The 27,169-nt window shown below is 44.8% G+C and overlaps 1 protein-coding gene across 10 annotated transcripts in view; it reads left to right on the top strand.

Annotated features, from left to right (window-relative positions):
- Positions 1–27,169, top strand: part of LOC137369501 (transcription factor 4-like) — a 648,100-nt gene that overhangs the window by 323,657 nt on the left and 297,274 nt on the right. For all 10 annotated transcript variants that reach the window (XM_068030798.1, XM_068030777.1, XM_068030816.1 and 7 more), the window contains one exon: positions 14,820–14,878. In XM_068030798.1, the coding sequence (XP_067886899.1) occupies positions 14,820–14,878 (59 nt within the window). The remainder of the gene's footprint in view (positions 1–14,819; positions 14,879–27,169) is intronic.

Here is a 27,169-nt window from a genome sequence, read left to right as displayed (position 1 = left end):
GTTGACAGGGCAAAGTTGCAGCCAGTATGATGGGTTGAAGTGTGTCTATTTTAACGCAAGAAGTGTCAGGAATAAGGGTGATGAACGTAGAGCATGGATCAGTACTTGGAGCTACGATGTTGTGGCCATTACGGAGACGTGGATATCACAGGGGCAGGAATGGATGTTGGATGTTCCGGGGTTTAGATGTTTCAAAAGGAATAGGGAGGGAGGTAAAAGAGGTGGGGGAAGTGGCATTGCTAATCAGGGATAGTATCACAGCTGCAGAAAGGGAGGTCGTTGAGGAGGGTTTGTCTACTGAGTCATTATGGGTGGAAGTCAGAAACAGGAAAGGAGCAGTCACCTTGTTGGGAGTTTTCTATAGACCCCCCAATAGCAACAGAGACACGGAGGAACAGATTGGGAGGCAGATTTTGGAAAGGTGCAGAAGTAACAGGGTTGTTGTCATGGGTGACTTCAACTTCCCTAATATTGATTGGAACCTCCTTAGTGCAAATAGTTTGGATGGAGCAGTTTTTGTCAGGTGTGTCCAGGAAGGTTTCCTGACTCAATATGTAGATAGGCCGACCAGAGGGGAGGCTACGTTGGACTTGGTGCTTGGCAACGAACCAGGACAGGTGGCAGATCTCTCAGTAGGAGAGCATTTCGGTGATAGTGATCACAACTCCCTGACCTTTACTATAGTCATGGAGAGGGACAGAAGCAGACGGGAAGGGAAAATATTTAATTGGGGGAGGGGGAATTGCAATGCTATTAGGCAGGAACTGGGGAGCATAAATTGGGAACAGATGTTCTCAGGGAAATGCACGACAGAAATGTGGAGGTTGTTTAGGGAGCACTTGCTGCGACTGCTGGATAGGTTTGTCCCGATGAGAAAGGGGAGGGATGGTAGGGTGAAGGAACCTTGGATGACATGAGATGTGGAACAGCTAGTCAAGAGGAAGAAGGAAGCTTACTCAAGGTTGAGGAAGCAAGGATCAGACAGGGCTCTAGAGGGTTACAAGGTAGCCAGGAAGGAACTGAAGAATGGACTTGGGAGAGCTAGAAGGGGACATGAAAAAGTCTTGGCAGGTAGGATTAAGGAAAATCCAAGGCGTTCTACACTTATGTGAGGAACAAGAGGATGGCCAGAGTGAGGGTAGGGCTGATCAGGGATAGTGGAGGGAACTTGTGCCTGGAGTCGGAGGAGGTAGGGGAGGTCGTAAATGAATACTTTGCTTCAGTATTCACTAGTGAGAGGGACCTGGTCGTTCGTGAGGACAGCGTGGAACAGGCTGATATGCTCGAACAGGTTGAGGTTAAGAGGGAGGATATGCTGGAAATTTTGAATGATATGCGGACAGATAAGTCCCCGGGGCCAGACGGGCTATACCCAAGGATATTACGAGAAGCGAGGGAAGAGATTGCCGCGCCTTTGGCGATGATCTTTGCATCCTCAGTGTCCACTGGAGTAGTACCAGATGATTGGAGGGTGGCAAATGTTATTCCCTTGTTCAAGAAAGGGAATAGGGTTAACCCTGGGAATTACAGACCAGTCAGTCTTACGTCGGTGGTGGGCAAATTATTGGAGAGGATTCTGAGAGACAGGATTTATGATTATTTGGAAAAGCATGGTTTGATTAGAGACTGTCAGCATGGCTTTGTGAGGGGCAGGTCATGCCTCACAAGCCTTATTGAATTCTTTGAAGATGTGACAAAACACATTGATGAAGGAAGAGCAGCGGATGTGGTGTATATGGATTTTAGCAAGGCGTTTGATAAGGTTCCCCATGGTAGACTCGTTCAGAAAGTAAGGAGGCATGGGATACAGGGAAATTTGACTGTCTGGATACAGAATTGGCTGGCCCATAGAAGACAGAGGGTGGTAGTAGATGGAAAGTATTCAGCATGGAGCTCGGTGACCAGTGGTGTTCCGCAGGGATCTGTTCTGGGACCTCTGCTCTTTGTGATTTTTATAAATGACTTGGATGAGGAAGTGGAAGGCTGGGTTAGTAAGTTTGCTGATGACACAAAGGTTGCTGGAGTTGTGGATAGTGTGGAGGGCTGTTGTTGGTTGCAACGGGACATTGACAGGATGCAGAGCTGGGCTGAGAAGTGACAGATGGAGTTCAACCTGGAAAAGTTGGAAGGTCGAATTTGAATGCAGAAAACAGTCTTAAAGACAGGATTCTTGGCAGTGTGGAGGAACAGAGGGATCTTGGGGTCCACGTCCAGAGATCCCTCAAAGTTGCCACCAAAGTTGATCGGGTTGTTAAGAAGGCGTATGGGGTTTTGGCTTTCATTAACAGGGGGATTGAGTTTAAGAGCCGCGAGGTTATGCTGCAGCTCTATAAAGCCCTGGTTAGACCACACTTGGAATATTGTGTTCAGTTCTGGTCGCCTCATTATAGGAAGGATGTGGAAGCTTTAGAGAGGGTGCAGAGGAGATTTACCAGGATGCTGCCTGGACTGGAGGGCATGTCTTATGAAGAAAGGTTGAGGGAGCTAGGGCTTTTCTCATTGGAGCGAAGAAGGATGAGAGGTGACTTGATAGAGGTGTACAAGATGATGAGAGTCATATATAGAGTGGATAACCAGAGACTTTTTCCCAGGGCGGAAAGGGCTATCACCAGGGGACATAATTTTAAGGTGATTGGAGGAAGGTTTCGGGGAGATGTCAGAGGTAGGTTCTTTACACAGAGAGTGGTGGGTGCGTGGAATGCACTGCCAGCGGTGATAGTAGAAGCAGATACATTAGGGCCATTTAAGCGACTCTTGGATAGGTACATGGATGATAGTAGAATGAAGGGTATGTAGGTAGTTTGATCTTAGAGTAGGTTAAAGGGTCGGCACAACATCGTGGGCCGAAGGGCCTGTACTGTGCTGTACTGTTCTATGTTCTATATAATGATGGTTGACACGTACATACCCTCTGAAATAGCCTAGCAAGCCACTCAGTCGTATCGAACCGCTCCGAAGTCAATAAAAAAGAATGAAACCGGACAGACCATCCGGCATCGACCTAGGCACCAGAAACGACAACGGCAAACCCAGCCCTGTCGACCCTGCAAAGTCCTCCTTACTAACATCTGGGGACTTTTGCCAAAATTGGGAGAACTGTCCCACAGACTAGTCAAGCAACAGCCTGACATAGTCATACTCATGGAATCATACCTTACAGGCAATGCCCCAGACACTGCCATCATCATCGCTGGGTATGTCCTGTCCCACCGGCAGGACAGACCCAGCAGAGGTGGCGGGACAGTGGTATTCGGGAGGGAGGGAGTTGCCCTGGGAGTCCACAACATCGACTCCGGACCCCATGAATGGCATCAGGTCAAACATGGGCAAGGAAACCGCCTGCTGATTACCACCTACTGTACTCCCTCAGCTGATGAATCCATACTCCTCCATGTTGAACACCACTTTGAGGAAGCACTGAGGGTGGCAATGGCACAGAATGTACTCTGCGTGCGGGACTTCAATGTCCATCACCAACAGTGGCTTGGTAGCACCACTAATGACCGAGATGGCCAAGTCCTAAAGGACATAGCTGCTAGACTGGGTATGTGGCAGGTGGTGAGGGAACCAACAAGAGGGAAAAACATACTTGACCTCGTCCTCACCAATCTGCCTGCCGCAGGTGCATCTGTCCATGACAGTATTGGTAGGAGTGACCACCGCACAGTCCTTGTGGAGACGAAGCCCGCCTTCACATTGAGGATACCCTCCATCATGTGTGGCACTACCACCGTGCTAAATGGGATAGATTTCAAACAGATCTAGCAGTGCAAAACTGGGCATGCATGAGGCGCTGTGGGCCATCAGCAGCAGCAGAATTGTACCCAACTACAATCTGTAACCTCATGGCCCGGCATATTCCCCACCCTTTCGTTACCATCAAGCTAGGAGACCGACCCTGACTCAATGAAGAGTGCAGGAAGGCATGCCAGGAGCAGCAAGGCCATACCTCAAAATGAGGTGTCAACCTGGCGAAGCTACAACACATGACTACTTGCGTGCCAACCTGCGTTAGCAGCATGCGATAGACAGAGCTACGCGATCCCATAACCAACGGATCATTTCTAAGCTCTGCAGTCCTGCCACACCCAGCCGTGAATGGTGGTGGACAATTAAACTGGAGGAGGTGGCTCCACAAATATCCCCATCCTCAATGATGGGGGAGCCCAGCACATCAGTGCGAAAGAAAAGGCTGAGGTATTTGCAACAATCTTCAGCCAGAAATGCCGAGTTGATGATCCATCTCGGCCTCCTCCTGAAGTCTCCAGCATCACAGATGTGAGACTTTAGCCAATTCGACTCACCCCATATGATATCAAGAAATGATTGAAGGCACTGGATACAGCAAAGCCTATGGGCCCTGACAATATTCCGGCAATAGTGCTGAAGATGTGTGCTCCAGAACTTGCCGCGGCCCTAGCAAGCTGTTCCAGTACAGCTACAATACTCTCATCTACCAGGCAATGTGGAAAATTGCCCGGTAAGACCTCTACACAAAAAGCAGGACAAGTCCAACCCAGCCAATTACCGCCCCATCAGTCTGCTCTCAATCATCAATAAAGTGATGGAAGGTGTCATTGACAGTGCTATCAAGCAGCACTGGCTTAGCAATAACCTGGTCACTGACACTCAGTTTGGGTTCCGCCAGGGCCACTCAGCCCCAGACCTCATTGTAGCCTTGGTTCAAGCATGGGCAAAAGAGCTGAATTCAAGAGGTAAGGTGAGAGTGCCTGCCCTTGACATCCAGGCAGCATTTGGCCAAGCATGGTATCAAGGAGCCCTAGCAAAACTGAAGTCAATGGGAATCAGGGGGAAAGCTCTCTGCTGGTTACAGTCATACCTAGTGCAAAGGAAGATGGTTGTGGTTGTTGGAGGTCAATCATCTCAGCTCCAGGACATCACTACAGGAGTTCCTCAGGGTAGTGTCCTAGGCCCAACCATCTTCAGCTGCTTCATCAATGACCATCCTTCAATCATAAGGTCAGAAGTGGGGATGTTCGCTGATGATTGCACAATGTTCAGCACCATTCGTGACTCCTCTGATACTGAAGCAGTCCATGTAGAAATGCAGCAAAACTTGGACAATATCCAGGCTTGGGCTGATAAGTGGCAAGTAACATTCGTGCCACACAAGTGCCAGGCAATGACCATCTCCAACAAAAGAGAATCTAATCATCTCCCCTTGACATTCAATGGCAATAGGATCACTGAATCCCCCGCTATCAACATTCTGGGGGTTACCATTGACCAGAAACTGAACTGGAGTAGCCATTGGCTGCAAGAGCAGGTCAGAGACTTGGAATCCTGCAGTGAGTAACTCGCCTCCTGACTCCCCAGAGCCTGTCCACCATCTGCAAGGCACAAGTCAGGAGTGTGATGGAATGCTCTCCACTTGCCTAGATGGGTGCAGCTCCAACAACACTCAAGAAGCTCGACATCCGGGACAAAGCAGCTTGCTTGATTGGCACACCATCTACAAACATTCACTCCCACCAACGCACAGTGGCAGCAGTGTGTACCATCTACAAGATGCACTGCAGCAACGCTCCGAGGCTCCTTAAACAGCACCTTCCAAACCCATGACCTTTACCAACTAGAAAGGCAAGGGCAGCAAATGCATGGGAAAATGCATGGGAACACCACTATCTGCAAGTTCCTCTCCAAGTCACACACCATCCTGACTTGGAACTATATCGCCGTTCCTTCACTGTGGCTGGGTCAAAATCCTGAAACTCCCTTCCTAACAGCACTGTGGGTGTACCTACCTGACAAGGACTGCAGTGGTTCAAGAAGGCAGTACACCACCACCATCTCGAGTGCAATTAGGGATGGGCAATACGTACTGGCCTAGCCAGCGACGTCCACATCCCATGAATGAATGAAAACAAAGAGCCTTTCGGGAACTGCTCATAGTAGAAATAATTCATTGAAATTTCAGAATAGAAGGAAGCCATTTTGCCGTCTTGATTGTGCTTGTGATAGCTCCCTGTTGGAACTTTCTGCTCTAATACCAATTCCCATCAACATGGATAGAAGGTAGTAATTTCATTTAATTTCATGGATCAGGTAATACTTGAGCTTTGTGGACACAGGTTGTGATTACAGTATAATCATTTAGTTTGTAGATAACAACCTTATATCTGATTGCTTCTACCCATTATTGCTTTGTTTTTAGGAGGTGTAAAGATATCAACAATTCCCAGTAATACTATTTGGGTAACATTTAGAATGTTATTACAAAGCAGTGCTTCCTAGTTTTCTTTTTGTTTAACCGTCAGCACTCATATAGCAAGTTCACAATTTCTTCTAAAGATGTCTACTGTGAAAGGTCTTGCAGTGTTAACATATCAGCAAATGCTGGCTATTAAACAAATGACATAAATTTGTCACCAAATGTTTGAGGCATTATCTTGGATAAGCAATTATGTTTGAAAATAATCAGTAGAAAACTAGAAAAGGATACTTGACAAGATTGATATTATCATATTTGTAGCATCAGACTGTAGATAATTTTTGGTAGACCCCATGCAGTAGATTTATGCTCTAGATTAGGCAAGTTTATCGCCACATCTGGTAAGCATTGGGCCTAGATGGTTAAAGGTATGTCTGCCAATGGTAGAGCGTGCGGGGCAGGGTTGCATATGAAGTTAGAGTCAGAGGAATGGATCATTTGAAGGAAGTGTAGGATTGGAGGAGGTTATAGAAATACAATGGGACAAAGTCATGAAGGGATCCAAACATGAAGATGAGAATCTTAAATTTAAGGCATTAGGGGAGGAGAACCAAAGTAGGTCAGCAACAACAGGGATGATTGGTTTATGGATCTGATGCAGGTCAGGACCTTGGCAGCAGAGTTTTGAATGAGCTGAAGTTTACAGATGGTGGAGAAGTAAGAAGCTGGCCAGGAGGGCATTGGAAAAGCTGAGGTCACAACGGCATGGATGAGGGTTTCAGCAACAGATTGGCTGAGGTCGTGGTGGAGGAAGGCAATGTTGCAAGAGGTGGAAATAGACAGTCTTTGTCGTGGAGGTTTTGGGTTGGAAGTTCAAATTGGGATGAAATACAACACAAAGATTTCTAAGAGTCTGCTTCAGAAAGAGACAGTGACGAGCGAGAGTGATGGAATCAGTGGACGGATATGGAGATTATGGTGGGAGTTAAAGAGGAGAACTTTGATCTTCTCAAAGTTTAACTGGAGGAAATTGTGACTCATTCAAGACTGGCTATCAAACAAATGGTCTGACAGCATGTGTCGAGAGAGGTGATGAAGAGGCAGAGCTGGGTATCATTGGCATTCATGTTGAAACTGACCCAGTGTCTGCAGATGGTGTTTCTAAATGCAAATGAAAAATAGGAGGGGACCAGGCACAGCCCCCCTCCAGCCTGCTTTGAGAAGTCTGATACCTAGCTGCATGTCAGCTGTGGCTCATTTGTTAACACTCTCTCCTCTGAGTCATAAGGTATTGGGTTCAAGTCCCAATCCAGGGCTTGAGCATGAAAATCTGTGCTGACCTCCAGTGCAGTGCTGAGGGAGTGCCATCGTTTGGATAAAATGTTAAACCGAGGCCTCATCTGTCTGTTGGGGTGGATGTAAAAGATCCCTTGGCGCTATTTTGAAGAAGAGCAGGGAAGTTACCCCGGTGTTCTGGCCAATATTTATCCCTCAATCAAGATCACAAAAAACAGATTATCTGGTCGTTATCACGTTGCTGTTTGTGGGAACTTGCTGGCTCAAATTGGTATTTCAAAGAACAAAGAACAGTACAGCACAGGAACAGGCCATTCGGCCCTCCAAGCCTACGCCGATCTTGATGCCTGCCTAAACTAAAACCTTCTGCACTTCTGGGGACCATATCCGTCTATTCCCATCCTATTCATGTATTTGTCAAGATGCCTCATAAACGTCGCTATTGTACCTGCTTCCACCACCTTCCCCGGCAGCAAGTTCCAGGTACTCACCACACTCTGTGTAAAGAACTTGCCTCGCACATCGCCCCTCGCACCGTAAACCTATGTCCCCTAGTAACTGACTCTTCCACCCTGGGAAAAAGCTTCTGACTATCCACTCTGTCCATGCCACTCATAACTTTGTAAACAACAGTGACTGTACTGCATTGGCTGGAAAGTGCTTTGAGATGTCTGATGGTTGTGAATAGCACTATACAAATGTAAGTTTTTTTCTACCTGATTGATTGAACGTCTTCTCAGTTCAGCACATACAGAATCTTAGTGCTACATTTCTTTGATATGATCCCATCTTCTTCAGACAACTAGTGTGTCCTAGTCATTACTTCTGTGTAATTTTGAACTTGACATTTACAATATCTTCTTTCAGTTAGTTTCTGCTGTGCTTTTAAAGTTTTTTTTGACATTCTGGTAGCAATCTTTCACCGAACAACATGGAGTATATAACACAAACAGGCCATTCAGTTTCGTATTTTCTAGGGTGTAGGTGATATAGGTTCTGTTTTTCCGACCATAGTGCGTCACCTCACATTTATCTGTGTCAAAAGTTCATTCGCCACTTAACTTCCCAATCTGCAAGTTGTGGCGCGCAATGGTTAGCACTGCAGCCTCGCAGCTCTAGGGACCCGGGTTCGATTCCGGGTACTGCCTGTGTGGAGTTTGCAAGTTCTCCCTGTGTCTGCGTGGGTTTTCTCCGGGTGCTCCGGTCTCCTCCCACAAGCCAAAAAAGACTTGCAGGTTGATAGGTAAATTGGCCATTATAAATTGTCACTAGTATAGGTAGGTGGTAGGGAAATATAGGAACAGGTGGGGATGTTTGGTAGGAATATGGGATTAGTGTAGGATTAGTATAAATGGCTGGTTGATGTTCGGCACAGACTCGGTGGGCCGAAGGGCCTGTTTCAGTGCTGTATCTCTAATCTAAAAAAAAAATCTAATCTTGTCTGATGTTTTCTTATATTTATTTTCTTTCATATTTAGCAGTAATCAGCATGTTCTCAAATCTCAGTTGCCAGTTTTGGCATTTTAAAACACTTTTTAAGAGCTTTTGGAATCTCTAGCATCTGTGAATAGGAGAAGGAAGGATGCTCATTCTTTCTCAACATTATGAGAATGAGTGCTGATGACCCATTCTGTATACATCAGCCCCAGGAAGGCTCAACAACTCAGAGTTTATTGCAGAAAATTAAAATCTATATTTTTTTCTTTTAAGCCATTTTTGGGAGGGAGGCTAGGCACATTGTTTTTAAAATAGTTATTCTGTCTCTACTAGACTCTTTCCCTTAGTACATATACACCACTGAAAATGATATCCTCAGTTTCTAGCTAGGTAAATAATGCAGTTAGTCACTAAAATAAGTTAAAAAGAGCCTCCTTCTATACTAAGCAATGAACGCTGGAAATGTTCAACAGGTTAATCAGCATCTGAGTGTCCTATTTCGGGTGAGGATCTTTCTTCGGCTGCAGTTAAAGTGTTCCACACTCACTAGATATTGACCCAGATGTGGACAGACTTGCTGCGCATTTTTTGTTTTTCATTTCAGAGTTCCATTGTTTGCAGTTTGTCTTTTGATCTCGCCTTGTTTCAATTCCACTGTGAATCCTGTTTGTTCTTCCTGAAAGTCAGTGAGCCACTATACACCTCTGTGAATGTCACCATGGCACTGCTACAAAATGTCATTAATGTTCTCCTCACAGCACTCGATCTCCTCCACCACAGCATTTTAACAGTAGGGGCGATAGATTCACTTTAGAATATCCGTTAATATACGTAATATAAAATAATGGATGTGGCGGAGGGAGTTACAAGGTCATAATTCAGTCTTTTAAGGTTCTGCTGACTTTCAGAAACCACTCAATTTATGTTCTTGCAGATTGGCAGTCTAATGGCTAAATTTTGAATTACAGTTTCGTTCCATCCATGCTTCATTATTCTATATGTTGTGCGGATCCTCACAAAGCAGTTCCTTAGCCACCAGTTCCATCCCTCTCCCTAGCAGCTGTCTGAGATTGGCCTAGGCTGTCCGCAACCTTGGAGTCGTATTTGACCCCGAGATGAGCGTTCAACTACATATGCACAGCATTCCTACTTCTGCCTCGTCTGACTCTGCCCCTGCCTCAGCTCATCTGCTGCTGAAACCCTCATCCATACCTTTTTAAACTCTAGACATGATTAATCCAACTCGCTCACGGCCACCCTCCCATGTTCTACCCTTGGTAAAAATGGGGTCCCCCAAAACTCTATTGCTTGTATCCTAACTCGCACCAAGTTCCATTCACCCATCACCTTGGTGCTCACTGACCTACATTGGCTCTTGGGTAAGCAAGGCCTTGATTTTAAAACTCTCAATTTTGTTTCAAATCATTCCATGTCCTTGCCTCTCCCTATCTCTGTAATCTCCTCCAGCCCTACAACCTTCCTGGATATCTGCATTCCTCTAATTCTGGCCTCTTAAGCATCCCCGATTTTAATCTTTTTCACTGACCATTCCGCGGCCTGGACCCTAAACCCTCCCTAAATCTCTCCATCTCTCTACCTCTTACTCGTTTCAGGACTCTTTTTAAACCCTACCTTTTTGACCAAGCTTTTGGTCCGCTGTCCTGATATATCCTTATGTGGCTCGTTGTTGATTTTTGTTTAATAATGAAGTGCCTTGGGACATTTTTACTACGTTAATGGTGCTTTTTCACAGGCATCAGTAGCCATGTCTTCAATGGGTAGCCCTTGTGCCTGAGCATCCATCCTGAAGGTACACAGGGGAGCCAGAAAAGCTGTGGCATCTGGGACTGTCCAAGTATGTAGGTGTGGCTGCTTCCTGGTGATTGCAGACCAACTGAATGTTGATTGAATGGAAGCCCTCCCTATTGATGAAGGCAGCTGGCTGGTCTGTTATAGCCTTGATGTCCACATGCATGCAGTCTATCACACCCCTGCACCTGGGAGAATCCAGCGATGGCCCCGAATCTGATGGCCCCGAATCTGATGGCCCTCTTAGCCTGACTGTCATTGTTGGTCCGGTAGCGCCAATAGTTACTGCCGTCTTGCACAAGGCATTGGTCACCTCCTTGATGCAACAGTGGGCTGCTGCCTGGGAGACCCCACACATGTCCCCAGTGGATCCTTGGAATGATCCAGACCCATATAAGTTAAGTGCCACAGTGAAGATCATGGACATAGGGTGACCACCGAATCCCGTAGGTCACAGCTCGTCTTGCAGCATGGTGCATAAGTCGGTGATGGCCTTCCTGGAGAGCCGTAATCTTCATGGACAATGCTGCTCGGATGCTTGGAGGTAGCTGATTCGAGTCCGGTACACTATCTGAGGCAGGTGGGCCCTTCTTGGTATGGTTGGCTGCTGCTGTTCTCATCGTGGAGCTTCACGGGCAAGCACAATTGCCTTCTGGTCCTCCCTCCGTCAGAGGCGCTGTATCATGCCACGGGAGTCCAAAAATACAGGGTGTATGAGATTCATGCCAGTGGGCCTCCAGAGTGCTTTCCTGGCAGAGATGAAGTTGCCTTGGCACCTTCGTTTTTGCTACACCTCTCGGCTGTCTCACTAATGGCGCTCAGTGACCACGCTTGCTGATAGATAAACCTCTCACCCGATAGTACGACCACCCGACCCTCTCACCCAAGACCAAATCCCACACCCCACTCCGTGCAGACCAGCCAAGACCAAGCCCCCCTCTGCCGGCATTTCCACCCGAGACCATGCACACCATCCCCCACCCACTCCCGGCACATCCACCTGGCCTCGCTTCAGTGCCACCAGCTTTCAACGGCCGGAGATCCAAAAGCACATGAGGGCTGCCCATTGTCCACTTAATTCCAAGCCACCCATTGAATCGCTTGCAATTACATGCTAATGTATTAAAACAAACTGTTCTGTTGTTTGAAGACAATCCTCACTGTCTTGTGCAGAGTCTCCAGTCTCACCTTCTGTTATTGAGCGGCTGCCCTGGGTCCCGGCTAACACAAGAGCCTCCTCCTCAGCTGTTGAAAGAGGGCAGGTGTCTGGTAATCCTCCACCAGCCCTTGAGATCTCCTTGCTGTTATAGGCCCTCTTGTCCTGAAATTGGAAAGAGGGAGATAGTAATTTTTCGCAGAAAGAGCAACAGGACTGTTCTGCTAGTGGCAGCCCCTTGTCCCTCACTGGGGTTTATATAGCTCATCCTCGTGTCAGATCTCAGGGGAGTTCATGGGGGTGAGCTGTGAAAGAAGGTGGCCTGTGGCTGAAATGCAGAGATGCATCTGTCAGGATGTGGTGATGCCTAACCCCCTTTGTCAGCGCCTTTGTGGTGACTCCCTCTCCATGTCCCGTTTCCTCCTGCCTAGCCACTTGCAATCCCTAAAAAGAAGAAAGATATGGAGCACTCAACTTTGGCAGAATGAAGGAGGTTGTTGACCCTCTTGTGACACTGGAGCCATGTTTGGGAAGGTGACCCCATGGTTGCTGACCTCCTCCGCGATCTCCATCCAGGCTTGCTTGGTCAGGCGGGTGGATCTCTTCTTGCCATCACTGAGGAAGAGGACCTTCCGCCTTTGCCTTGCAGTCTAGAGTAGAATCTCGAGGGAGGCATCGCTAAAACATTTGGTTAAACCATCTTGCCTCTGCCATCCTGCAGGATCCTTCTCCGGGATCGTGGGGGTGGAGAGGGGGGGGAGGTTTGTTGGGGGGTCCAGGAGTTACTACAACAACGGCTTCAGCAGAGACTACGAGACAGCAATAACTCAAAGTCAGCAATGTGAGCTCGGCTAGCAGAGTTTTAAATATGGTGCCAGCACCTGCTCTGCAGTCATCTGAAGCCGCATTCAATGCCTTGAATCCTGCCCCCGTGGTGTAATTGGCTGGGCCCTGCACGTCCATTGTGTAAAATGGCCTCCTGCCGCATGACTGCAGTGGGCCAGGCACACATATGACTAGTGTGGATGGCGCCCACTTCCGGGTTTGCCGCCAGGACCCACGACAGTCTCACTAAATTCAGCCCATTGATTCTGCTGTTAATACCTCCTGTGTCTGTGAGTAAGTTTCAAATTTCGTGCAATATTTAAACCTAGTTGTGGCTTCAATATTTATTCTGTTGTACTCTTCCTAAGGGTGAAGGAAGCCCAGTAGGGGAAAGTACGAGAAAAGTATGCACGTCACCACAAAAGCATGAAAAACAATAAGTTCCATGGTGTCCTTTCCATAATTTATGGATCTTTTCCATTGAATATGTTGTGGGGCTGCTCTCACCAATGAAATTGATTGTTATGTTTTCTTCTTTTCATTCATTTTTAAGTTCTATTCCACTCTGCAGATCTTGCACTAACCATTTCCCAGCTGACAGGGCAGGCAGGCACACCTATTTACTAAGACCATTGTAACTGATTGGAAGAAAATCTTTTCATTCTCTTCATCTGCTCTGTCTTCAGTAACATGTCTTATCAGCCTGGCTGAGACTTGGACCCTAACATGCAAGGAATTGCAATGTACATATGTGTCCTTATCCCCTGATTCGGGGAGATGGTGGCGTGGTGGTAATGTCACTGAACTAGTAATACGGAGGCCCAGGATATTGCCTGGGGGGCATGGGTTCAAATCCCACCATGGCAGCTGGTGGAATTTAAATTCAATTAATTACTAAAAAAAAATCTGGAATTGAAAGCTAGTCTCAGTAATGGTGCCATGAAACTATCAGTGATTGTCCTGAAAACCCATCTGTTTCACTAATGTCCTTTAGGGAAGGAAATCTGCTATCTTTACCTGGTCTGGCCTACATGTGACTCCAGATCCACTGTGGTTGACTCTGAAATGGCCTAGCAGGCCACTCAGTTGTCAAGGGCAATTAGGATTGGGCGACAAATGCTGTACTTGCCAGCGATGCCCACAACCCATGAAAGAATAAAAAGAACCACTACACTGTATCTCAGTTTGTCAAAATAATTTATACTTGGAGCTTTACCAATAAATCAATAATCAATTGCACTACCCATTGTGGAACTGAGCTCTTCATTCCAGGTATCGTACTCATTCTGTTACCCAATCTTAGTTTGAGCAGTAGTAAGGGTGCTACAACAGGTTTCATTGCCCCAGTTCCAGGGGAAATTGCAGTCAGGGCTCCTGCTCCTGATTGCTATCTAATGTATCCTGGAATTTGCAATTGGGTGGATGTTATGATAGGACATAATTAATAAAGCTGTGATACACCCCTCAATTGTCAAATAGCCTGCAGATTAGGATCGGAGATGGAGTAACTCTTTGGTTCTCAGTCTGTCCTGGAAAACCTGTTGTGTGATGATCCTCGTTGTGACATCAGAGAAGCAATTCCTCTTTCATCAGATGTTATCTCCCAGGCCGTTAGCCACAGTGGAAATGGAAGTTTTCTCTTTTTATTTTAACTTATTTTTTAAACACAGGATATTGTTTGAAGCATTGAGCGAGTTAAGTATTTTACATTAAAACACTTCCTGTCAACTCCCAAATAAACGTAACCTTTCCTTTTCAATGCAACTTCTTTGGTAGCCAAAGGCCATGCACTGAATGTCTGATAGACAGAGGTCTATCCATATATAGATAAGATCCAGTACCCTTCTGCAGTATCTCAGACTAGTGAGCATTAGGATTGCCAAAGACCAATGTATCAGAGAAATGTTAGGAGGGAGATTTATGATCAAAAGGAGTCTATAAACCAAGTTATGCATGGGATGCTGTTTGTTTTAAAGAGAGATACATTAAAATAGATTACCTTTTTAAACTAGGTCGCAACCCAAAATAAGTGATGGGCCTGCTGAGTGTAAATTGAAATGTTGGTTCTGATGATCATTTCTGTTATGCTGCAGGTAATTTGATATCAATGTTTTTGTTTTTCAGGCAAAGCAGATAGAACATCATTCCCATTTGGGAGGGACTCAAACATGCAGGGCTGTCAGGTCAGTAACATGTTGCACTACCTCAATGAAAGAAGCATTTAAATTATTCTCTTATCATGTTTGTGCTTGTCATTTGTGCTCAAAGCAATCAAGGAATCAAAAAAGGTGGGGTTGTATGTCAAAAGCTTGCCCACCAACCCCCCACTCGCAATTTTAAACAAGGCACCTTACTGGAATTAATATACTTAAATGTGTTAGGCTATTTTTTGTTATTAAGGAACAATTTTGCCATTAGAAGACAGATGTGGCACTTAGGACTTTGTTACATTGCAGGTACTGGTTTGAGGCTGAAGTGGGAATTTTAACTCCCTGGTGAGAAAGCAGCCTAATGAGAAGCCAGACTGTCCGGGAGTGGCAGTGGTAGGCCCAGCTGGTTTTAACAGTCCAGTAAACAAGCTGTTAACCAGCCTCTTGACGACAGTGGAAATTGTTAGGAAGCAGTGGAAAGTTGACTGCCGGAGATTGTCCACCAGGCCCAAGGTGGGAGGGGGAAGGACCGGAAGGTCAGCCCTTTGTAAAACGGGAGTGAGGGGGAAGTCTGGGCAATGCAGCACTACACTGTCCGTGCAGGGCCTGGCGGAGTAGTTCTCACCAGGTTTCAGCTGGATGGGCTGCCACCACTGTCATACTGCTTACTTCTGGGGCAGGATAGTATTGGAGATGCATTGATGTAATAGGAGACCCGTTTGCATAAATATTTGAGGCTCCCATCTCACCTAGGGTGAGCCTAATATCCCTTTTAAAATTGCAGCTGACTGGGAACGGCGTGAGATCCAGTCCATTTTAACTCCCTGCACCTTCTCCCCCCACCACTAGCTTAGTTTCCACTGCACAAGGAATTAAAATTCCCACCCCGACCTTGTTTCAGATGATATAAATCCAACAAACACAAGTTAAACTGCATTTATATCCATACGGTACAAACGGAAGCAATCTCAAAGTAAACCTGCTGGATTTGCTGGATTCAATAGATTTGACCACCACAAGGTCTGGGCAACCTCCCACTAACATGAATATAAAGGAGCCTTTAAAATGCTGGCAGATTGGTAAGGTGGCACTTAGGCAGTTGAGGTCATGTACTCAAAAATGCCCTATACACATGCATGAAAGCACACATAGGTATTCCGCTCATCAGCATCACATTGCTGGTTAACAAAGAACTGTTAATAAAGAATCGACCAGATAGTTGTTGCTCCATTGATACCTAAAAAGATCAAAGATAAAGTTTAGAGAGTTTATAGCTGGTCCATCTTGCAGCAGGTATGAAGACAAAGCAATGTGAGAGTACCCACTGGAGGTACTATTTGCCTAAATTTGATTTTGGGTAATTTTGCAGTTCTTTTGACAGTGCAGTTCCCTCTCCCCAACCCCACCCATTTATTGTTTAATCCAGTGCTCTCTTTGCAAAATGCAAGAGCCAACGTGAAGACATTATCGACTCTTCGCTCCATGGTTCCTCTCAAAAACGAATTAAAGATGCTGCCAAAGTCATAGTGAAAGAGGAGGTAGTTGGGACACTAGATGGGCTAAAAATTTATAAAGGGGAAGTTTTAGAAAGCTTGGCTATACTTAAAGTTGATAAATTACCAAGACCGGGTGGAATACATATGGGATCCTCGGCTTTAATTCCAGTACAAAAGCAAGGAAGTTATGATGAACCTTTATAAAACTCTGGTTCAGTCTCAACTAGAGTATTGTGTCCAATTCTGGGCATCACACTTTTGGAAGGATGTGAAGGCTTTAGAGAGGGTGCAGAAAAGATTGTTTTATTCATTCATGGGATGTGGGTGTCGCTGGCTAGGCCAGCATTTATTGCCCATCCCTAATTATCCTTGAGAAGGTGCTGGTGAGCTGCCTTCTTGAACTGCTGCAATCCTTAGTGTGTGGGTACATGAACAGTGATGTTAGGAAGGGAGTTCCAGGATTTTGACCCATTTATGAGAATTGTGCCAGGGATGGGGGACTTCAGATTGGAGAAGTCTGGGCTGTTCTCCTTAGACAAGAGAAGATTGAGGGGAGATTTGATCGATGTTCAAATCTAGACAGAGGAGATAGGGAGAAACGGCTCCCTTTGGCAGAAGGGTCGAGAACCAGAGGACATCGATTTAAGATGCCTGGCAAAAGAAGCAACGGTGGCACGAGGGAAGACTTTTTTTACGCAGCGAGTGGTTCGGATCTGGAATGCACTACCTGAGGGTGTCATGAAGGCAGATTCAATCGTGGCTTTCAAAAGGCTATCGGAGAAGGAGCTGAAGATGAAAAAAAAATTTCTGGGCTACGGAGAAAGGGCAGGGAAATGTGATTAGCCAAGATGCTCTTGCAGAGAGCCGGCATGTGACGACCGGCCGAATGGTGGCCTCCTGTGCTGTAACCATTTAATGATTCAATGATTGTTACTTACCTGACTGTAAACCTAGTAAGCACTCTTTACCCTGATTTGCATTGTTCAACCTGATTTGCGCTGTTTAACCTGATTTACACTGTTTACTCTGGTGTGCTTGAAACTTTGGTGTGGAAATACTGTTTCAAGATTCAAAGCTGAAAAATGGGTTCCAAAGCACAGCACTCGTCAGCCTGCTATAAATAAGCAAAAATAGTTTTAAAAAAAAATAAATTGGTGATCTTATCAGAGCTTATCTATGTTTTGCTAAAATACATGATGCTTTTCATGACTGTCTGATTTATATCAGAAACTTGCCATTTTCAGGGTCTGGTGACTCTAATTTCTGGATATGAATCTTTACTGATCTCATTGATTTTCTGAAACATTACTACCTCTTTTGTTTGGAACATGGGTAAGGTGTGTGTTGGAAGGGTAGTTAAATATTAATCTTTAAAGAAAAATGTTTTTCAATGCACTATTTAGGTTTTCAGTAACTTCTGCATAAATTATAGTAAATTGGTCAATGTAACAAATCAGCTGTACGTACTTGCCAATATTTTGGAGGCCAAGGGTCCAGTTTTAACTCTGTATAAGTGAATGGGTATTGAGTGAGTTAAAATTGAGCCCCAAAACTCTGAGCTTCCATAGAAGGGTGAAACAGTGGAGACTCTCAGATGAGGGGAACCCAGTATTCAGTCAGTTACAATTGTGTCTCTGAGACCTAAATTAGGAAAACAACAGCTAAGTCTTTATACCAATAAATGTCACAGAGAAGCCTATCTTTGAACCATGAAGATATGTTTAATCTAGTGAAGATAAAGAGTTGTCAACATGTGAAATGGACGTCTGGTTAGACTGTCAGAGGTCCAGAAAGGGCCATTTGGCTCACTGCCCATGTTAGCTCTTCAAGTGGGGTTAATAATACTCTCATCCCAATCTGCTACTCTTTCCCCTTATCCCTTGAAATTCTTTCTTTTCAACTATCTATCCAATTGCATTTCAAATCATGTTATAGTTTCTGCTTCAGTAGGCACTTGTGATGAGCATTTCATGTCCTAATAATTCCATGGGAAAAAATTCCTCTAATTTCCTACTTCGTTATTTTAGTGATCATCCTGTATCTGTGAACCCTTGCTACCGATTTGCCAACCAGCAGAAACAGCCTCCATCGTTTACCTCTGAAAGTTTCTATGAGGTCCCCATGAACCTTCTCAGATCAAGTGAGAAACATCCTAAGTTTTCAAGCCTATTTTATAACTAGTATTTCTTAGTCCTGGTAGTATTCTATTATGTTTTTGCCTTACACTTTACAATTCCTATAATGAGTTGCTTGTGTTACGAATGACCGGTCCAGTCAAAGCCCCCAATCAAAATATGCGATTCTGATTGTAGTGGGAGAAATGCACTGATAATTCAATCCCTTCGCTCCACAGATCGCCTAAGATATCATTTAAAACTTTCCAAATTAAAGAAAGACCCAGCCAAATTGTACCATCTATTAACCCCCGAATGAGGCTAACCAAACCAGATGTCTTTAAATCAACAAATTAACTCTTTAATTAGAAGAACTAAATTCGTAAACACTATGAAGATAGAAACAACATTTAAAATAGAAAAAATTAGAGTCCTTGCAAATTTACAGTTCAATGTTGCTTGAAGTCCTCACAAAATGTTAACTGAAGTCCTCACAGAATGTCCAATGCGGTAAAAAAAGGTTCTTCCACAGTTTGTAGTCTAACTTCAGCAGTAGGTGATGCTTTCCTTCTCCAGTGAGTTTCAACAATTAACGACTTGCAAACACTTTCAGTGGAATTAAGCTGACTTTAAGAGTTTTTTGAGGGATGAAAGATTGTCACAGTCTAACTTCCCTTTCTTCATTTTAAATTACCAGAGATCTCTGTTTTGGCTTGACTTTTTAAAAATAAGTTTGAGAGATAATAATTAAACAGACTAAAATTGTCTTCCTTCAGCTTAAATGGTTGAGAGTTCTTTCTTCAGGTGTCAACACCAGCTGTGTCTGTATGTCTGTGTCTGTGTTCTGTTAGAACAAACTGTCGTCAACTAAAAGCCAGTTCAAAATTGAATTGTAACAAATGTATTGCTTGCTACTCACTCCCAGTGGCTGTATCTATGGTAACGAGAATGTACCCTTTGAATCACAGTCTCCAAATGGCTGTTTCTAATGGCAACCGAAAATGCACCTTCCTATACCTCCTGAGGTTTGCTGGTTCTTAAAGCAATACTGATCCTCTGCAAACCTTAAAGGCAAACCGCATATTCCCGAAAAAAAAACTACAGGACCCATGACACTTGGAACGTTGAAATCAGTGGCTGGTAAAACTGGCAGGTGATCCAACTTCTGTCCAGGTGCATAGGTTAAAATTATCTTCATGTACCTACAGCCTTTTCTTCCTGCACCCAGTTAGGAGTCATATTGTATACTTTATTTTCCTGTTTTCCTTCCCAATGAGTATTACGCATCCCCTTTATCCATGCAGCTATCAGTTAAATAACTGGATGCTTTGATAGAATTACTGTAGTTTCTTACTGGACGGATATTTTAATATAGATGGAATAATATTGCTGATCTCTATTAACCTTGTTACAATACATTAAACTAGATTTTGTGACATTGGATTGTTGCAAACCAATAAATTAAGGCACTGGAGATGACCTTAAGATGAGGGGGTGAAAAAATGGGGAGGACAGATTGAGAAATAATGATGGAGGAGAGAGGAAAACACACGAAACAAGGGAGGAATAAGTTAGATGCACAAGGAAGACAATTTAAAACCGAGACCTAATTGTTACATTATGAGCTCACAGAAGAATTTAATTCTTTGCGATGATTGGTAAAGGTAAACAAGGTTCACACTCTTGGATGTAAAGGGAAAGATGGAAAAACGAATTTCAGACAATTAAGAAACATCCTTCGTGTTTCACGTTTATAGGGATAAGTAGATGCAGTTTTGATGCATTCATCCTCAGTGAATATAAAATCAAACTCAAATATTAACTTTAAAAATGCAGTTCCCTAAATATAAAATGAAAGTGCGGAAAAGCAAAGGATTCAGCGGATATTTGAGATCATTTTGCCCTCAATTTAAGTGCTGTTGAAATTTGGGGAAATAATCTCATGCAGGTAACTGAAATGGTAAAGACATATCTGAACTCATGGAGATAACAGTAGATATTATATATGTTAAAACGCTTGAAGCTTCTTTAAGCACCAGGCCAACATGGCAGGTGCTAAAATAATAAGGGCCACAGTAGATTGGTAATGATTTTGACAAGTTCATAGGACAATGAAGACTATACAAAAAAGGTAAGCGTTGACTGAGGACTATCATCTATAGTAGGGGAAGGTATTTGAAGTGTTCTTTTATATGAAAAATCGAGGTGAAGGGTCAGGGAGCATAGTTAAGCTTGCTTGTGTCAGTGTTTTCTTTTCAGTATTCAGTCTTTTTTTTAAGCCAATTTTTCATTGTGTTCTTAGTCAACTCCCAGTGAGATTTCTACTGTTTCATTATTGGTACTTTCAGTAAGACTTTTTTGTTGTTGAAATAATAGGTCCCGAGTTTTCTGTCTATTAAAACGGCCTTTCCTAGCATTTTGTTGTGACATTTTTATATAGTTTTATGCACTCCACAGCTGGATTAACAACATGTTTGCCCTTTATAGCAGTTAAGTGGCTCATTAGCTGCTTGAGAAGTGTGAAAGGGCCATTATTTTAGGTGAGCTGTGATTGGCCAGCTCCCTTTCTGTCGTTCCTATTTAACAGATTTGTGATGCACAAAAGAAGCCATAGCAAAACTCTCCCTGCCATTTTGGTTCAAATCTGCTTTAAAACAAGGGGAACATTTTAACATTTTTTTCGAATGAAGAGGAAAATATTAGCCCTCGGGGGGCAAAGTCTGCTCTAGATAGTAAATAGATAGATAGGGGAAGACATGATCAAAGTCATTAAAAAATCATGCAGGGAATTAGCATTTTGGATGGTGAGTTTATCTGTTTTCAGGAGAGAGTAACTAGAGGGACACAATTACATAAACTGGGAAAAAAACGATAACAAAATGCAATTTCCAGTTTATTTGGAACTCAGATTGATATATGGGACTGACTGCCAGTTAGCATTGTGAAGTAGATTTAATTTTAACAGCAACAACAACTTATATTCCTCAAGCACCTTTAACCTAATAAAATGTCTCAAGGCGCTTCACAGGAGCATTATAAAACAAAATATAGCACCAAGTAACATTAGGAGATATTAGGTCAGATGATCAAAAGCTTGGGCAAATAGGTAGGTCTTAAGGATTGTCTTAAAGGAGGAAAGCAAAGTAAAGAGGCAGTGAGGTAGGGAGGAAATTCCAGAACTTAGGGCCTAGGCAACTGAAGGCATGGCCACCAGTGGTAGAGTGATTAAAATTGGGCATGCTCAAGAGGCTAGAATTAGATGAGCGCAGATATCTCAGGGTTGTGGGCTGGAGGAGATTACAGAGGTAGGGAGGGGTGAGGCCATGGAGGGGTTTGAAAACAAGGATGAAAATTTTAAAATCAAGATGTTGCTTGACCGGGGCTGATGTAGGCCATGTACAGAGGGGTGATAGGTGAGTGGGAAGATGTGAATTAAGACACAGGCAGCAGAGATTTGAATGCATTCCAAAGAAATTGACAATTTGAGGTTTAGTGTTTAGTTATAAAGAGACGGAATTGCTTGCAAACGTGATACACCGTGCCTAGTGAGCTAAATAGGCCTTTTTCCAGTCTCCACATTGAATCCAGAATTGTCAGTTGATCTATGAGCTTTCCTGGTAGCCTTGAAGTATGGAGACATTTGCAAGTAAACTAGGTCAAACCTGGAGACCTGGCAAATATTAAGAAAAATGCGATGTAATGTTATTCTGTCAAAGGGTGGGAAGGGTTGCATTCAAGGATTTTAAAAGTGAATTGGTAAAAGTTGTGCATAATGTGATTCTCCTGGGATCATGCTTAAAAAAGGAAAATAATTTAATGAAAATTAATATGAGAAGAGTTTCTTGTGGTGAGCAATTTTGCAGTTACTTTAAAGAGATGGTGTGTTTCAAGGTGGCCTTACAGGGCATGTTCCATACTCAAGTGCATTGCATTCTTTGACTTATCTTACTGTCATGAATTCACATATTCTGATAGTGATGCTGTGACGATCAGCATCTTTCATATATTGATATGTTTAAAAAATTATTTCCAGGCTTGTGATAAATGATCTAGAAAGCAGATGTATCTGAAAAGCTTTGCTGACTAGATGTGATTTGTGCAGACGAATACAGGTAAAGGGAACACCTGATTAGAGGATCTTTTTCTTAAGTAAAACCAAAATTGAAAATGCCCAAATCATTTTTGAACACAACCCCATGTATTTACTGCTGTTAACTGCACACTGTTCACTGTTACCTCATTTCGAATTAATTATTTTTACGTTCCTCCCACACTCCTCTAGATTTCACCTTTTTGTTGTATTTATGGACGACATTGTATAGTGACAAATCTGCTGTTTTATTGCATTTTTCCCCTTCCTATTTTCTCCCTTCTGCTTTTCCTGGAGGAACTGACTCATGCCTTATAATGGTTGATCAGCTGCTAACAGTCCTTCGAGGGGTCAGTTGTGGCTCTAGCCTCTCAGTTAGAGGTAGTGGGTTCATGTCCCGCTTGAGACTTGAGCACTAAAATCTGGGCTGATACTCTAATCCAGTAATGAAGGTGTGCTGCATTATCGGAGGTACTGTCATTCAGATAAGACATTAAACTGAGGCCACGTCTGCTCTTCTCAGGTCGATGTAAAAGATCCTGTGGCATTATTCCAAAGAAGAGCAGGGAGTTCTCCCTGCTGTTCTGGCCAATATTATTCCTCAACCAACATCAGCTCCATCATGGACAAGGAAATCTCCTGCTGATTACCACCTATCGTCCTCCCTCAGCTGATGAATCAGTACTCCTCCATGTTCCACCAATTGGAAGAAGTGTGGAAAGGGCACAGAATGTACTCTGGGTGGGGACTTAAATGTCCATCAGCAAGAGTAGCTCGGTAGCACCACTACTGATAGAGTTGGCTGAGTCTTGAAGGACCTATCTGCCAGACTGGGCTTGTGGCAGTAGTGAGGGAAGCAACAAGAGAGACAAACCTATTAGAACTTGTCCTCACCAATCTACCTATTGCAGATGCATTTGTCCATGACTGTATTGGTAGGAGTGACCATCACACAATCCTTGTGAAAATGAAGTCCCGTCTATTCACTGGGGATACCCTCCATCGTGTTGCGTGGCACTGTCACCATGCTAAATGGGATAGATTCAGAACAGAGCTGCCAGCTCAAAACTGGGCATCCATGAGCTGCTGTGGCCATCAGCAGCAGCAGAATTGTATTCAACCATAATCTGTTTGACAGGTAAATTGCCCCTTATAAATTGCCCCTAGTATAGGTAGGTGATAGGGGAATATAGGGACAGGTGAGGATGTGGTAGGAATATGGGATTAGTGTAGGATTAGTATAAATGGGTGATTAATGGTCGACATAGACTCGGTGGGCCGAAGGGCCTGTTTCAGTGCTGTATCTCTAAATCTAAATAAAAAATCTAAATCTAACCTCTGACCAGGCACATCCCTCATTCTTCCATTACCATTAAGCTGGGGGATCAACTCTGGTTCATTAAAGAGTGCAGGAGAACATGCCAGGAGCAGCATCAGGCGTACCTAAAAATGAAGTGTCGACTTGGTGAAGCTGCAGCACAGGCCTACATGCATGCCAAACAGCACAACCAGCACGTGATTCTCAGCTAAGCAATCCCACAGCCAACGGATCAGGTCAAAGCTCTGCAGTCCTGTCACATCCAGTCGTGAATGGTGATGGACAATCAAACAACCAACCGAGGAGGAGGCTCCGTAAATATCCCGATCCACAATGATGGAGGAGCCCAGCACATCAGTGCAAAAGAAAAGGCTGAAGCATTTGTGACTCTGTGCTCCAGAGCTAACCGCGCCCCTAGCCAAGCTGTTCCACTACAGCTACAACACTGGCATCTACCCCATAATGTGGGAAATTGCCAAGCTATGTCCAGTTCACAAAAAGCAGGACAAGTCCAATTAGGCCAATTGCTGCCCTGTCAGTCTTCAGTACCTTGCTCTACGGCAGCAAAGCCTGGACAACATATGTCAGCCAAGAGCGACGTCTCAATTCATTCCATCTTTGCTGCCTCTGGAGAATCCTTGGCACCAGGTGGCAGGACCTTATCTGCAACACAGAAGTCTTCAAGGCAGCCAACATCCCCAGCATATACACCCTACTGAGCCAGCGGCGCTTGAGATGGCTTGGCCATGTGAGCCACATGGAAGATGGCAGGATCCCCAAGGACACATTGTACAGCGAGCTCATCACTGGTATCAGACCCACCGGTCGTCCGTGTTTCCGCTTTAAAGACAACTCAATTCATTCCATCTTCATCCATTCTTCATGTCGCAAACGCGGCACGAAGTCCTGTGACATTGATCACAAGTCGTGGGAGTCAGTTGCCAGTGATCGCCAGAGCTGGCGGGGAGCCATAAAGGCAGGGCTAAAGTGTGGCGAGTCGAAGAGACTTTGCAGTTGGCAGGAAAAAAGACAGAAGCGCAAGGGAGAGCCAACTGTGTAACAGCCCCAACAACCAATTTTTTTCTGCAGCACATGTGGAAGAGTCTGTCACTCTAGAATTGGCCTTTATAGCCACTCCAGGCACTGCTTCACAAACCACTGACCACCTCCAGGCGCTTACCCATTGTCTCTCAAGACAAGGAGGCCAAAGAAGAAGGAGAGTCCACGCGCGATCACCAGCAAAGTGACGGAAGGTGTTGTCGACAGTGCTATCAAGCGCCATTTAAACAGCAACAGTCTGCTCACTGTTGCTCAATTTGGGTTCCGTCAGGGCCACTCAGTTCCTGACCTTATTATAGCCTTGGTCCAAACATGGACAAAAGAGCTGAATTCCAGAGGTGAGGTGAGAGTGATTGTCCTGGATATCATGGCAGCATTTGACTGAGTGTGGCATCAAGGAACCCGAGCATAATTGGAGTCAACTGCAATCAGGGGGAAACTCTCCACTGGCTGGAGTCATAACCGAGCACAAAGGAAGATGATTGTGGTTGTTGGAGGTCAATCATCTCAGCCCCTGGTCATTGTTGCCCCAGATCATTCCTCAGGGTAGTGTTCCAGGTCCAGCCATCTTCAGCTGCTTCATCAATGACCTTCCCTCCATCATATGGTCAGAAGGGGGGATGTTCATTGTTTGCACCATGTTCAATACCATTCGCAACTGCTCAGATACTGAAGCATTTCGTGTCTATATGTAGCAAGACCTGGACAAAAGAGCTGAACTCAAGAGGTGAGGTGAGAGTGACTGCCCTTGACATCAAGGCAGCATTTGACCGAGTATGGCATCAAGGAGCCCTAGCAAAACTGGAGTCAATGGGAATCAGGGGGAAAACTCTCCGCTCGTTAGAGTCATACCTAGCGCAAAGGAAGATGACTGTGGTTGTTGGAGGTCAATCATCTGAGCTCCAGGACATCACTGCAGGAGTTCCTCAGGATAGTGTCCTAGGCCCAACCATCTTCAGCTGCTTCATCAATGACCTTCATTCAATCATAAGGTCAGAAGTGGGGATGTTCGCTGATGATTCGCACAATGTTCAGCACCATTCGGGACTCCTCAAATACTGAAGCAGACGGTGTAAAAATGCAGCAAGACCTGGAAAATATCCAGGCTTGGGCTGATAAGTGGCAAGTAACATTTGCGTCACACAAGTGCCAGGCAATGACCATCTCCAACAAAAGAGAATCTAACCATCTCCCCTTGACATTCAATGGCATTAGGATCACTGAATCCCCCACTATCAACATCCTTGGGGCTACCATCGACCAGAAACTGAACTGGAGTAGCCATATAAATACCGTGGCTACAAGAGCAGGTCAGAGGCTAGGGATCCTGCGGCGAGTGACTCACCTCCTGACTCCCCAAAGCCTGTCCACCATCTACAAGGCACAAGTCAGGAGTGTGATGGAATACTCTTCACTTTCCTGGATGGGTGTAGCTCCAACAACACTCAAGAAGCTCGACACCATCCAGGACAAAGCAGCCCGCTTGATTGGCACACCATCCACAAACATTCACTCCCGCCACCACCGAGGCACAGTGGCAGCAGTGTGTACCATCTATAAGATGCACTGCAGCAACGCACCACGGCTCCTTAGACAGCACCTTCCAAACTTGCGACCTCTATCACCTCGAAGGACAAGAGCAGCAAATGCATGGGAACATCACCACCTGCAAGTTCCCGTCCAAGTCACACACCATCCTGACTTGGAACTATATCGCCGTTCCTTCACTGTCGCTGGGTCAAAATCCTGGAACTCCCTTCCTAACAGCACTGTGGGTGTACCTACCTCACATTGAGTGCAGTGGTTCAAGGAGGCAGCTCACCACCACCTTCTCAAGGGCAATTAGGGATGGGCAATAAATGCTGGCCTAGCCAGCGATGTCTACATCCCATGAATGAATAAAAAAAACAACATCCAGGCTTGGGCTGATAAGTGGCAAGTAACATTTGCACCACACAAGTGCCAGGCAATGACGATCTCCAACAAGAGAAAATCTAACCATATTCCCTTGACATTCAACAGCATTACCATTGCTGAATTTCCCTCCTATCAACATCTTGGAGGTACCATTGACCAGAAAATGAACTGGAGCAGTCACATAAATACTGTGGCTACAAGCACAGGTTAGAGGCTGGGAATTCTGCGGCAAGTAACCCATCTCCTGACTGCCCAGTGCCTGTCCACCATCTACAAGGCACAAGTCAGGAGTGTGATTGAATACTGTCCACTTGCCTGGATGATTGCGGT

Source organism: Heterodontus francisci, chromosome 1 (assembly GCF_036365525.1).
Source record: "Heterodontus francisci isolate sHetFra1 chromosome 1, sHetFra1.hap1, whole genome shotgun sequence".
NCBI classification, from domain to species: domain Eukaryota; kingdom Metazoa; phylum Chordata; class Chondrichthyes; order Heterodontiformes; family Heterodontidae; genus Heterodontus; species Heterodontus francisci.
Note: the sequence above shows the minus strand (reverse complement) of the source record. Positions and strands in the feature narration are given on the sequence as shown.